The following is a 14,139-nucleotide window of genomic DNA, read 5'->3' as shown; positions in this document are numbered from 1 at the left end:
GGATTACCCCAGCTTTATCCCTAGGAATAACAAGCTGTCTGCTGATTGGCTCAAGAGGAAGCATGCCACTCAGGCCAGCTCAACAGGTTGCCAGCTTGGACCTGAACCTGTCCCAGTGATGGTTTTCAAAAGCCGGGAGTGTGTTGCTATTCTTCATCATGACATTCCTGAGTGGGGCCACTAATTATGATGTTAACAGAAGTGTCAACTGATGAACTGTAGTCTTCCGAATACATTGGGCTGGAGAAGTTATGGGTGCTTTTAAAGGACCACGTCTGCTGGATTTGGAAAAGACACCTGCACACCTCCAGTTCAACAGATATGTCCTAACAGGTTATCGGCCGGTGTCCAATGCCGATGAGTGCCTCAAAAGCCTCTTCTATATGCACAATGAGCTGGGGAACATTTACACACATGGTAAGTTCATAAATGTAATGTGCATTGCTTGTACTTCAACTGCTATTGTTTGCCTTGGGAGTCAATTCTCACTATACCTTTTTGAGGTAATTTCGTGTGCATACTTTCTTTTTAAATTTGTGAATGCATGTAAATTAGCCTGGTTTATATTATATGTGTGCACTGTGCATTCCAATAAACTGTGTTTTAAAGTAGGCTACATGTTACAAACCCGAAGGATTATGGCCACACTTGCTGCAATGGACAGTTCAAATAAAATATTTGAAAATGTTGAGTCATACCATACCAAATTCCTAAAATGATCTAGTATCACATTTAAACGGTAAAGTGGAGTTGCATGCAAAACGGGTGACACGAGGCCCTACTCTCACTTTACAGCATAAGGCTGTGTAAAGAGACTAAGGATGTGAAGGATTAACAGTAATCTGCCACGGGAATCCCTGTCCTGGAAATATCCCACCGTTAACTGGGTCTTAAAAGGATGTGCAGGTGACTGGCACGTTTCAAGAGTAAAAGTAAATTGCTGATCCATCTTCAGCATCAGCTGTGAGACGAGGCACGTGACATCGAACAGAAAAGCAGTAGGCCCAGAAATGTGAGCTGAATAGGAAAGGATTTATTATTAAGGATTTGTCAATCGCTTTTATTTCAACCAAGGCTGTGCCAAAGTTGGTGATTTTGGAACATTAATTGTACATGAGCTATGTGTACACCCTCGAACTTCCAAAGGCATTCTCTGTCCTCTCTATCCTATAAGTCTATTAAGACTGACAATCTTACTGGGGAAGAACTAGAGATTAATTATAGAGTTGCTCAGTTGGTTCCAGTACAACCATATTGTAACAATCCAGTTATTACATTGTTCCTGGTGCAACCAAACAGGAACCAATGCTTTTTCAAACCAATTGTCATTGTTCTGCAAAAGGGTGATTGTTTTAGGTGCAAGCTGTAATTGAGAAGTTAGACTTTGACATATGACAATTCAAGCTGCCATTCACCTAGTACGAACCAAATGAGGCCTTCAGGTAAAAAATGGCTTGCAATTGGATACATAAATAGGTAGTTAATCACAGGTCAGCTTCTGCATTATTTCATAATGAGCTGATAATAGATCAGTGTTTTCTTCTAACCACATGAATCCTAGCGTCCCTATTCTGGGCATAAAAGGAAAACTTTCCATGGAAAAACGCATCGAAAAGTGAACTTGTAGATCAGCTATTTTCGCTACTTGACCTACAACAAAGTATATAGGGTTTAAGTGGTAACACTGTTCCAATTTCAAGTCTCTTATTTCGTTCCAGGAATTCCATTCTTCCTTTTCCTGGTGCTGCTGCCTTTCAGCATCCCCTGGACAGAGGTGGAGAGCTACTGGATCTGTGTGGTACACTACCTGGCCTGCCTTGCTCCCACTGTGGGTTCAGTCCTCTACCATATCTTCATGAACCACAAGGGCGGAGAACATATCTACGACAACCTGCTCTCTCTGGATATGTTTGGGGTTTGCCTGGTCAACACCCTTGGTAGGTACACCGACAGTGATGGAGCCTCAATTCAAAATGTCCATGTCATTTGTACTGCCTCAGATCCATTTATGCTCTGGAACTATAGCTACAACCTTCCATGCAGTCAATTAGAGGGTCAGCCAGCTGTTAGTGCTCCATCAATCAATATTTTGACATAGTCCCAGTATCCCCGCCCACGCGATCCCTGTGTGACCTCATCTTCTCTTGTCCCCAGGCGCACTTCCCATCATCTACATCACCCTTCTCTGCTACCCAGCGGTGCAGCAGGCGGCCTTGCTTGCCTACATCCTGGTGTCCGCTTATGGCATCTACTGTGCCACCACGGCCCACACCAACGTCCTGCGTCTGCAAGCCTTTCTCTGGCAGGCCCTGTTCCGCTTCAGCCTCTTCATGTTTCGTGTGTACGGCAGCGGGGTGGGCAGCCCAAACTCTCTGCGGCTCTTTTTCATCATGGACTCGTTGGCTGTGGTCGGGGGTCTGGTGAACATCATCCAGATACCCGAACGCTTCAGCCCGGGCCTGTTCGACAACTGGGGCAACAGCCATCAGATAATGCACGTGATGGTCACCTGCTCCATCCTCTACCTGCACTGGGGCACGCTGGAGGATTTAGCCTGGATTAAAACCTACCAGTGTCCACTTGACTCATAGGCGCAAGCACACAGACTTGACAAACTTTCAAGGCTATGTCGTCAAGAAATTTGCATTTGTTTAGGCAGTCAGAGGTTTTACTGTACATCTCCCAAAATGCCTTGCAAGAGTAGTCTCCTTAGCTGAAACGGTTTAGCAATACATTATGAATACACTAGGTGTGTTTATCAACAAATAAGTTGACACAAACAGAAAGGTACATAGGAAAAAATGCTTTTGTGAAGTTTTGTGGGCACCTTTATGAAATACACGGGTTTACGCTAAAATCGGATTAATCTACGAACGGTATTTCCAGTAAGCAAACTGTGATTTGACTGTATATGCACTTTAGTCCTAGCTGCTGACATTAAGATTGTATTATGCATTATGGTGAATGGTCTCCCTTCTTGGTGAAATGACTCAAAACTTGATGTTTTTTCCCCCAGGGAAGGATAAAGGGGTGTTACAGTGTTATAACTGTGGAACTCATACTCACTATATGCTATATGAACCTAAAAATCCTGAGCACACTTGATTCTTAGTTTGACAAAATGCATTAGCTTTTAATGCCTGTAACCAAAATAGCCGTTTTTAATGTACAAATATACATTTATGTAATAAATTATATTTTCTATATTTTGCCTCAAGTTACATTTTATTTGTGTGGGAGCAGTGTGGCTCAGGTGACAGAGTGATATAACACTAAATAAGCATGTATGCTTCAACTGTTTAATTGCAAGAAGAGATATGTACATTTGAAAACTGCACCACAGAAATTAACCCCATGTGTTTTTCCATACTGCTCCGTTATAGTATATTGTAATCGCAATTTCCAAATCAAACAAAAGTTTCCCAACTTTCCATGGCATTCACATGAACTGCTCATCTTTCATGCTTTAGCATTTCAAACACCTTTAAGATACTGCAACTTTCAAACTGCAACACCCTAAAGCACAAGCGCATCGAACGTAATTAAGGACTGTTTTAGGTGTGCAATTAGTTAGCTTCGAAAGAGGTTAGCAAAGTAACATTGTAGAACTGGAACACATTGGACCCAACACAGTCACATGGTGTTCTGAACACAATTAGTCTGTGCATTCCTCCTCTAGTGGTAACATTTCACTGCTTTCCTCTCTTTTCTGCCAAATAAGAACCTCCCTGGTCTCTGGTTCATTTCAGTGGATTAGTCGTCGTCTGAGCTGCTGTCATCCTCAGGCTCTGATAGGTCAGCAATGGGGAACCGCAAGAGGGCTGCCACCCCACTCAGCTGAGTCAGCTCTGAGGAAATTGACATGGATACATCAATACTTGATGGTTCTAAATACATACAGTAGAATGTACAGAAAAGGTTTTGATTCATTCTGTACTGCATCAATGACCAAAATCTACTTAACGCTAATCAAGGCGTGGTGACTTTAATCTATTTTGTGGGCCAAAACAATTCTCACTAATTACCACCTACACCAGTGTACATGCATTACATCCCACATCTGGGACGAATTTTGCAATATGATGGGTATTTCATCCGTTTTTCACATACAGTGTGTGTTGGACAAATCTAACAAAATCCTACATACAGCATATATCTTTTGTTTTGCAAAGAGTCAATTGTTCAGAAAAATCTTATTTTTCCCACAATAATTTACTATATAAAAAGTTGCCTGAAGGTCATCAGTGACCGAAACGTTGCCTCTCCCTCAATAAATGTGCTCCTGTTTTATAATTGATGTGCACTTGTTTGCCTACGCACCTGCTCTTAAGCTTCTACTCTAGTTGTGCGAAGGTTTTTCTCAACAGACTATATAAAATGTAAAAGCCTGAACTATTATCTTAATATAAAGTTCAATGAAATATTCTGCAGCGTAGATTACTTACGTTCGCCAGACACATGAAGGCTCGAAAATATTCTGTTTAAAAGGAGAAAAAAAACAAAGAAACAAAAAACATTAATAATTGCACAACATAATTGCCTGAGGGTAAGTGGAGTCTGACATTAGACAGTGTTTCATCTGTAGCGGTCACTGGTACCTGACGGTTCCAGCGTTGTCTTTCACGTTGTCCACCAGCCGTACATACCGACTCCTAGTAGCGATATCTTGATGCCTAGATGTGTGCACACAGAACAGGAAATTAACTCTGAGTACACAAATGTATACTCTCACCTATACTGTAAATCATTTAGCTGGGGACCCAGTGGAACCCCCTCAAAGACCCCATGGGGGTCCCTGGACCCCACTTTGAGAAACAGTTCTCTAGTCCAGTGCTTCTCAAACTTTTTCAAATTGTCCTGCGGACCCCCATTTGAAAATACATGAAAGGGACCCCCATAAGATTTTTGACAGCTCTTGCAGTGATTCTCAACCATTTTAATTTCAGGGAACCTCAGTTTGACATGCATTGGGCTACAGACCCCCATTTAATGGCATTTCTATCTCCGGGACCCCAATTTATATTGTAAAATCAATGTTAATTTAACTGAGTTACAGACCCATAAGGGTCCATTTGGTTCCTAACTATCTATCATTTAGCTGGGGACCCCCTGAAACTTCCTCAAGGACCCCATGTCCTTCCACTTTGAGAACCACTGCTCTAGTCTACGCCACCCAGAAGAGCCTCACCTTTCCAACAATGTCATCGCTATGCCACCGCTATGCTATATCAATCAATAACTTTTTTTTTTTGCTGTAGCACTGCTTGTGTTACTGTAGTAATGTTAATAAGCTGTTGGCCACGCATGGGTATTGGTGCGTCAACATTCAGCTGCCACCGACTTCTGTGCCATAACAAACAACAGTGCAGTGGGGCAACCATGTTCAAAGTCAACATCTCTCTTGCCAAAGAAAATGAAATTGTGGTTTCTTGTTGATTGCAATCTGAATGCAGATTAAATTAATCTGTCCAACTCAAAAGTAGCAGTATAACAGGATGACAACCCTTAGCACGTACCTGAAAAGTATATCGCTTATCAGCAGGGTGTCGATAGCCAGAGCCTCAGCAGCTTTTTCCACATGAGCCACCCTATGACGGCACACAACGACATAAAGTTTGCACATTAGAAAGTTTAGGCACGAGGAAACTGTAGGTAACAGCTTGTTTAATGTTAGGGCCCTTCCCTCACCCATAGAAAGCTCTGTCAGGCTCATTTTGGAGCATCTTGTAGAATTCCTCCAGGGCTTTCACCTCTCCTGCTGCCTAAAAGAAGTTACACAGACACAGGAGCATTTAGCATCCAATCTAACTTGTGAATGTAACATTATTGTAGTGTCTATAGACCGTGTACTATGTAGAGAGAGACACACAAATAAGTAGCATAATAAAAGATAATCACCTTAGTGTCAGAAAGCCTGCTGGTGACAGCGGGATCGGACAGGATTTCTGCAAAGCAAAGGTTCTTATTAAGTGTCTGACTCATTGGTGGGGGTTCGTAGTTTTTGTTCTCAGTATCCGACACACCTCCTACCTTTGAGGGAGTACTTGTGACCTGATGAGGAGTGGACCAGCATGAATTTAGGCCGGTGCTCGAGCAGGAGCTTGTTGTCCTGCCGGACCGCCTCCCTGAAGAGGTAGTTTATGAACTGGTCCTTGACAAATCCCGGGCTGGCCACCAGGACGCACTTGACCACTGGAGGAGAGGCAAGGAAGAGACTTAGGCCTTTGTTGTGCATCGAATCGCTCACCAAAAATAGCCTTTCAACAAGCTCACAAGTGTGTGTGTCTATACGTCTGCACAGTAATCTCACCATCAAAATTGATGTGACGGAGAATCGCCTGCATCACTGCCTCATAGAACCTCTCCAAAGCCTAACCCAGAAACACAGAGGAAACAATTTCACATCACATACACAAATAATCCAACCTGTCCTTCCCTTGTACAAAGAGTGTATGCACTATAATGTTTTCTAATAATGGCAATGAATCCAATACGTAATATATTACATTTGCCTTTTCACATTCTTATTTTCTCATACCTTTATGAGCAAGTGTGCGTGTGCGTGCCTTGGTGTGTCATTGGTGGGGGTGGGTGGGTCATAAATGCGGTACTTATATCTATTTACCTATTTTCTTTCCCGAACCCCCATTTGAAAATACATGCCAGGGACCCCCTTAACTGCTTAAGTGCCACTGGACGTCTAAGAAGTCCGTTTTAACATAAGCCCTGAGTGCCACTGGACGTCTAAGACGTCCAAAAAAAATATATATATATATATTATTATTATTTTTTGGAACAAAAAATTCAGAACCCAAGATATGATGATTTGAAAATGTTCTGCTCCATTCACTCTTTGTTTAACTTCTTACTGAAAAAGGCTGTATCTCGGCTCCTAAGCAATTTTTTTTTACAATGAATTTTGGCTGTGGCACTCAGAGCCAAACTGCCATAAATAAGCCGGGCACTGAATGAGTTAAGAGAGGATTTTTACGGCTCTAGCAGTGATTCTCAACCATTTTAATTTCAGGGACCCCCAGTTTGACATGCACTTTGAGAACCACTGCTCTAGTCTACGCCACCCAGAAGAGCCTCACCTTTCCGACAATGTCATCGCTATCTCACCGCTATGCTATATCAATAACTGCATAAACGCGGTACTTATATCTATTTACCTATTTTCTTTTGTCCTTTAATGTGAAACACTTTGATTTTACTGTATAATATAATGACTATTATTAATAATAATGATAATACTAATATAAATGAATCCCCTTTAGTTGTTTGTGGGGTACATTTTTGTACATTTTGAAATTTGTCCTCTGCATTTAACGCATCCTAACTAACTATTAGGAGCAGCTACCATTAATACAGTGCCCGGCGAGCAGTTAGGGGTTACATTTCTTGCTCAAGGACACTTTGCCATATAGACTTGGTGGAACGAAGGTCACTCTGGCGGCCTTCTGACGACGGCCTCTCTACCCACTCAGCTACGGCTGCTTAACTACAATATATCACATTGACGTTTCAGTCACTGGATCTCAACAACAGGGTACAGATTAACCCACCAGCCAGCTGACCCACCTTCTCATGCTGAGTGCAGCTGCCCCTCCTCTTGCGAGGAATAGTGAGTTCCACCTTTGCACGGAGCAGGGTCATGGCAGGAGTCACCAGCACCAGGTTAGCGAGACCCTCTTGCATCACCACCGCCGCCACATCTGCCTTTTGGGTGGGGTCACATGCCTGCTCTGGATGCCAGATGCACAGTCAAATACGGTTAATTGAAAGTGTGGGGTGTAAAAAAAAAAAATTCTGATAGTAATCATTGCTTTAGAGTGTTTGTTTACCAACAGGGGATTCCCCATCTCTTTAGTAAACTGAAAAAATAATTTCAGACCAGTATACCAATTTTATCAAATCAGCAGAGAGCCACACAAGATATAGCTTCAATTTGATTGTGTTCCAGTTCCAATTTTGTTTGATCCTTTTTTGTTTAATCTCTTCCTATTGCACTTATCCACTGTATTATGGGTTAGTCCTCTCTCATGACTCAATTAAATTGGTATCCCTACCTAAAAAAAAAAAAATCTGTTTACTAAAGACCTGGAAAGATCCGTTACTGAACAAACACTCTATACAGCAATGACAACTATCAGAATATAGATTCAATACTTATGTTAACAAAAAGAATATCACAAATGGATAAATTAACATATTGATTTTACTGTGTACAAGGACACACAGAGCCTCCGAGTTGCTGAACTCTACATGAAGCCATAATTGGTTACTGTGACGTTGTGTTTTATGTTTTTCAGGTCACACAGATCTAAAATTTCCAAAAGCAGGAAAAAGAAACGCATGCTTACCGATCCTATCAAGCACAACGCTGTCCCAGCACTTTTTGGCAAGAACGAACTTCCTGTTTTGCTCAAGCTCAATGGTGTGGTAGGCTCCCATCTGAAGCACAGAGTAGAACACTGTCAGTCACACACAGGTCAAATGGCAGATGCCACGTCCACAATAAAATAAGTATAAGTAACCATGGCATCGAACAAAGCTTTAACCCATTAAGACCTGGAACGCATCTGTGTCACATTAAGATTTCTTTGGCTATTCAAAAATAGCAGATATACAAGCTCATAGCGCTGCACCAAGTGCCGCGCTATGAACTTGTAGATCTGCTTTTTTTTTTTTTTTTTTTAACTGTTGGGATTTAGAAAACTTTTAAAAGAATCGCCTCAGGTCTTAAAGGGTTAAAGTAATTGGGTCAGCCCTACGCAACGCAATATGCAATTTTTGAACATTTTTTAACATTTCTGGCTATAATGACATGCCTAAAGTTGTTCATTCCAGACCTTGACATATGGGTTCTCTTCTAGGTTTGTGCCCTTCACCCTCAGTTGGCAGGCCTGGGAGTCAAAGTCGATAGTCTCCACACACACAGTCAGGGTAGTCCGCACCCTGGTGCTGCCCACACTACCGGTAGATGACTCTGTCATCACCTTCCTGATGGGATAAGGGACAGCAGTCGTGTATCTGGCTCAGGTGTGTTGTGGTGAATTTGTGTGCAAAATGTACCAAGACTGGGGAATTTGGTCCAGCAGCAACCACTGTGGCCTGGTGATGATGATGGCTGAAGTAGTTACCTGATAGTGGAGGCCTGGAGACTGTCACCAACTTGGAGAAGGTTGTAGGTATGCCACATGTCCTCCGCCTCCTCCGGTATCAAAGTCACCTGACTGGAGATGCGGTTGACATGTTAGGTACATGTCAGTGTGATAGATAGTGCTGTCAGTGTGCTGTCATTTGTACACTCTTTGGAGTTGCATTTAACACACTGCAGATCTTACTGTGTACTCAACGTGTTGTGGACTCACATCCACAGTGATGAGTTCATGTGCTGGCTGAATGCCCATTCATTATTAAGGGAGCATGTATGTATGCATGTTCTCTCTCTCTCTCTGCCCTATGTTAGCCCTAACCCTAACTCCAACCAGGGGTGTAATGTAACTAAGTACATTTACTCAAGTACTGTACAATTTGTCAATACATTTACTTATACTCCACTACATCTCAGAGGCAAATATTGTACTTTTACTCCCCTACAATTAGTTGAAAACTTGAGTTACCAGAGTTTTACTTGTAACAGAGTATTTCTACATTGCAGTATTGATACTTTTACTTAAGTGAAAAAGTTTAGTACTTTTTCCACCACTGGCTCTGCATGATGAGCCTAATTCATAGGGTGTCGAACATTTCACACAGTCTATCATACTTCTGTAGATTTGGACGCCTCCTATGTCTTAGCATATGGAAACACATCAATGCTGTAGTGCATTGGTTCTCAAAGTGGGGTACGGGGACCCCCAGGGGTCCTTGAGGGAGTTCCAGGGGGTCCCCAGCTAAATGATGGATAGTTAGGAACCAAATGGACCCTTATGGGTCTGTAACTCTGAGAGTGTACAAATAAAACCAAATGAAAACCTAACGGGTCCATTTGGTTTCATGTGTACACTCTCAGAGTTAAATTTACATTGATTTTACAATGTAAATTGGAGTGTCAGAGATAGAAATGCAATTACATGGGGGTCCGTAGTCTAATGCATGTCAAAGGGGGTCCTTGAAATTAAAATGGTTGAGAATCACTGCTAGAGCCGTAAAATCTTCTCTTATGGGGGTCCCTACCTGGCATATCTTTTCAAATGGGGGTAATAAGTGTCAATTTGGGGGTCCTTGACATGAACAAGTTTGAGAACCACTGTCGTAGCATATGGAAACACATCAGTGCTGTTGCTGCTATAGCGACACATGTCATCATGTGCACCTGGTAGAAACAACAACGTGCAAGTCACAACAACATTGGTTAGCTAGCTGGCTAACGTTAGCAACTCACCCGGCACTGTCTTTCTCGATGTCTTTACGAACCAACTTCATGGTTGTATTGTTGCGGTGTTTGGACTACGGTGTTATGTGCGTGTATTCGATGTTTTGAGTGAATTCCATGTTTACTATACTTGGCCAAATGATTTCTTAACTTATTTAAGAATGAATCACTCGGCTCCAGGTTCGGTCCCTTGAACCGTGCGTCATTGCGTCATGAATGATGAAGACATTGCGTCGTGCGTCATGACCAGCGTTGCCATATTTTCTGAGATAAATAAGCGACCAGGAAAACAAGCCCAAAAGAAGCGACTAGGCAACGGCTATTTGAAAATAGCAGATCTACGATCTTGTAGATCAGATACTTTATAAAAAAAGAAAATAAATCTTGAAAAGAAAAAGAAGGTAATTTTGGAATCGTTCTGAAACATTTTAACAACATAAATCTTGTATGGGGGTCCCTGGCACGAAATATGTTCAGATGGGGGAGGTCTGCGGACAAATACATATTAATCTGGGGGTCCTTGACATGAAAATGTTTGAGAAGCACTTGTTTAACAACATTAGGAAACAAGCCCAAATAAGCAACTACTCTTTAGAAACAAGCCCCCAAAAAAACGCAACCTGCAGACGACCAATATTTACAAGCAACTTTACAGAAAAAGAAGCCCAAAGTCGCTAATAATAAGCGGACATGGCAACACTGGTCATGCGTCATGACATTGCGTCATACCAAAACACTACACTTTTATTGGTGTCTTCCGTGGGCGTCGCTTTTACTGCGACACGAGTGCAACGCAGCAGAAATATGTTTATATTTCACTTCTACAACAAATGTGCGACTGCAATGAGAGTATTTCTTTGTAACAAAAAAAAAGACATGGGTTTCCGAGGCTACAATGAGAGAGACTGAATGCTTTTTTATAGACCAATTATTTGTTTACCAACAAAAAGGTGATTGTTTCATGCAATCAATTCCCAACATAGTTTCGGGGTGCGCTGGTTTCAGTTCATTCAACCTCCTCTTGTGTGTTGGCTAGTGAGGCGCGTCCTAGCGAGACATGACAGAATGGGTTTCTTTTGGTGCCAGCCTGCGCGCGCATACTGGTTCTTATCCGTGTGACGTCGTCTGTTAAGCGGTCTATTACGACTACTAGGTGGTAAACAGTGGTGGAAAGTACATGCACTCAAGTACTGTACTTAAGTACAATTTTTAGGTATTTTTAGAGTATTTCCAATTTTTCTATACTTTTACTTCTACTATACATCTCAGAGACAAATATTCTAATTTGACTCCACTACAATTATTTGACAACTTTAGTTACTAGTTACTTTGTAGATTTTGATTATTATTACAAAACATATACCATATAACCACTTAAGGCGTTTTGGCCATTTGAAAATAGCCGATCAATTGTGAGTTTGTAGATCAGCTTTTTTTGTTGTTGAAAACTTGTGAAACGGGACATTCTGCATTATGAGTACTTTCTACTTTTGGTAGCCTACTATAAGTACATTTTGATACCAATACTTTTGTACTTTTACTCAAGTAAATTTTGAATTATGGACTTTTACTTGTAACAGAGTATTTCTACATTGCAATATTGATACTTTAAAAAATTTGAATATACTTCTTCCACCACTTCCGCCTTTTATACATAGAGTTATAATACAATACATGTAACTCTGGGTAAAACTGGACTTCTGGTGTGACTTCAAAATCAGACTCACTTGCCTCAAGTTACCATCAAGTTGATGGTACACGTTTTTATGATTAATAACAAATATCATAATGTAACAAGTGTATATCTTGCTAATTGCTATGGATATGTAAGAAATTATTAGTTATATATTTTTTAAGTATAGTCAATTAAAAACACAGACAGTGAAAAGGCACGGACGGATTGACTCACAGGGGCCCCTGGAGCAGTTATCTTAGAAGGACCCGCACACCCCGAATGGGCAGTCGGGTGGGCACTGAAACACAGCACTACTCGGATTGTAAGGCATTTGTGCAGGTCAAAAAAGCACCTGTAGAGATCTGTTAACAGGATTTACAGTCTAAAAGGGCCCTGTTACGGCCATATATGAGGGGTCTTGTACTGTATAGGCTGAGGGGGCTATGTATTTGAGAGTTAACCTATGTATATTTTAGTAGATTGTCATTGAGCCTTGTGGCCCAAGGCTGCAAAGGCCCCTGGTAGTGAAGGGCCCCTGGGCACTGGCTCCTTTGGCCTGGATAATCCGTCCATCTGAAAAAAGCCTCAATAGGACTGACAAACGGTGACATTCTTGAATTATTCAGAGATTCAAGATTTAAAGGATTCAAACAGGTTTATTTGTCACTCACTCGTACAAGTACAAGCTGCAAAATATTGGTGTGACACAGCCAGCAGATTGTGCCAATATTATATCTTGTATGATATAGCCTGTTACCAACAATATATCATACAAGATAATACTACCACAAAGTAAGTAAAGGTAACTTAAAACTTACAGAAGTATGGTTGCACTGACAGGACCACATTGGAAATAAATAAGTATTGCCTTATACTAGGCTATATGCGTTATCCTGGGTACAAGTTTGAACTTGTAGAATTGTATTGTGTGTACACTGTATAGTATTACTGAATAAAATCAATCAATCAATCAATCAATGTGTTTATTCATTTGAACCTCTGTTTCTACTTTACGATACATTACATTACATTACAGTCATTTAGCAGACGCTTTTATCCAAAGCGACTTACAATAAGTGCATTCAACATAGGTAGGGAACGAAACTACTAATCACCAGAAGCATTAAGTGCATTCTCTTCTAAAACAAGCAACCAAGAGTATACCTAGCGCTAAAGTAAAAGTGCAATATATCAGCTACCTACTTTCATAAACAGATGAGACAAAATAGGAATACACATATGTATTATCCTGGGTATAAGTCAATGGGGAACCCCAGGGGTCCTTGAGGGGGTTCCAGGTGGTCCCCATCATAATGACTGATAGTTAACCAAATAGACACTTGTCAGTGTACAAATGGAACGTTAGTACACTGTCAAAATTATGGGGGTCCTCATACCAAACTGTGGGGGTCCTTGGGATTTAAAAAAAATATTTGTTGGTATTAGTTAATGTTATATTGTATTTGTACATGATCAAATCATAGAGCAAATCAATTAATCAATGTTTGATACTGACAGACAAGGTAATTAACCAATCAGCACGCATATTTGGTTTCAGTGGCGGTCCAAAACGGACCAATGACATCGAGGGAACAACGTGCACCACTTCCGCTCCGCCCCTCTCACGCATTGATGCACCGCTTCCGGCTTGAAGCAGCTACTTTGAGCAGGGAGGAGGGGGGTTCAGGGTTGGGCCCAGCGTTGCCATGTCCGCTTATTATAAGCGACTTTGAGCTTGTTTTTCTGTGAAGTCGCTTGTAAATATTGGTAGCTGCGGGTTGCGGTTTTTGGGCTTGTTTCTAAAGTGTAGTTGCTTATTTGGGCTTGTTTCCTAATGTTCTTTAAAGCAGTGGTTCTTAAACATTTTCATGTCAAGGACCCCCAGATGAATATGTATTTGTCCACGGACCCCCATTTGAAAATATTGTATGCCAGTGGGATAGATTTGTGCTGTTAAAATGTTTCGTTTTTTTTCTTAAAATAGCCTATGTATATGTTTAAAGGGCAAAGGACTCGCTTCTTTTGGGCTTGCTTTCATACACCCGGATGCTTATTTCTCTCGCAAAACCTGGCAACACTAGGA

General features: G+C 41.3%; 2 protein-coding genes across 2 annotated transcripts; one reads left to right on the top strand and one right to left on the bottom strand.

Annotated features, from left to right (window-relative positions):
• Window positions 1–251: 251 nt before the first annotated feature.
• On the top strand, window positions 252–2,695 carry LOC308105585 (progestin and adipoQ receptor family member 4-like; the record flags this gene model as incomplete). Its single annotated transcript, XM_080456408.1, has 3 exons — window positions 252–417; window positions 1,719–1,937; window positions 2,155–2,695. 3 exons carry the CDS (start codon window positions 252–254, stop codon window positions 2,589–2,591), a joined length of 822 nt encoding a protein of 273 aa, XP_080312534.1. The 3' UTR covers window positions 2,592–2,695.
• A 590-nt stretch (window positions 2,696–3,285) lies between these two features.
• pelo (pelota mRNA surveillance and ribosome rescue factor) lies at window positions 3,286–10,588 on the bottom strand. Its single transcript, XM_080454531.1, has 13 exons — window positions 10,391–10,588; window positions 9,144–9,236; window positions 8,853–9,003; window positions 8,364–8,454; window positions 7,582–7,745; window positions 6,311–6,371; window positions 6,031–6,192; window positions 5,899–5,945; window positions 5,689–5,762; window positions 5,517–5,588; window positions 4,599–4,673; window positions 4,446–4,477; window positions 3,286–3,848 (listed from the first exon to the last, which is right to left on the bottom strand). The coding sequence occupies exons 1-13, from the start codon at window positions 10,429–10,431 to the stop codon at window positions 3,754–3,756; spliced, it is 1,158 nt and encodes a 385-aa protein (XP_080310657.1). The 5' UTR covers window positions 10,432–10,588; the 3' UTR covers window positions 3,286–3,753.
• Window positions 10,589–14,139: the final 3,551 nt, after the last annotated feature.

The sequence above is a fragment of the Gymnoscopelus braueri genome, assembly GCF_963280865.1.
Source record: "Gymnoscopelus braueri genome assembly, chromosome: 17".
Taxonomy (NCBI): Eukaryota; Metazoa; Chordata; class Actinopteri; order Myctophiformes; family Myctophidae; genus Gymnoscopelus; species Gymnoscopelus braueri.
The sequence above is the reverse complement of the archived record's forward strand: the minus strand, read 5'-3'. Positions and strand labels throughout refer to the sequence as shown.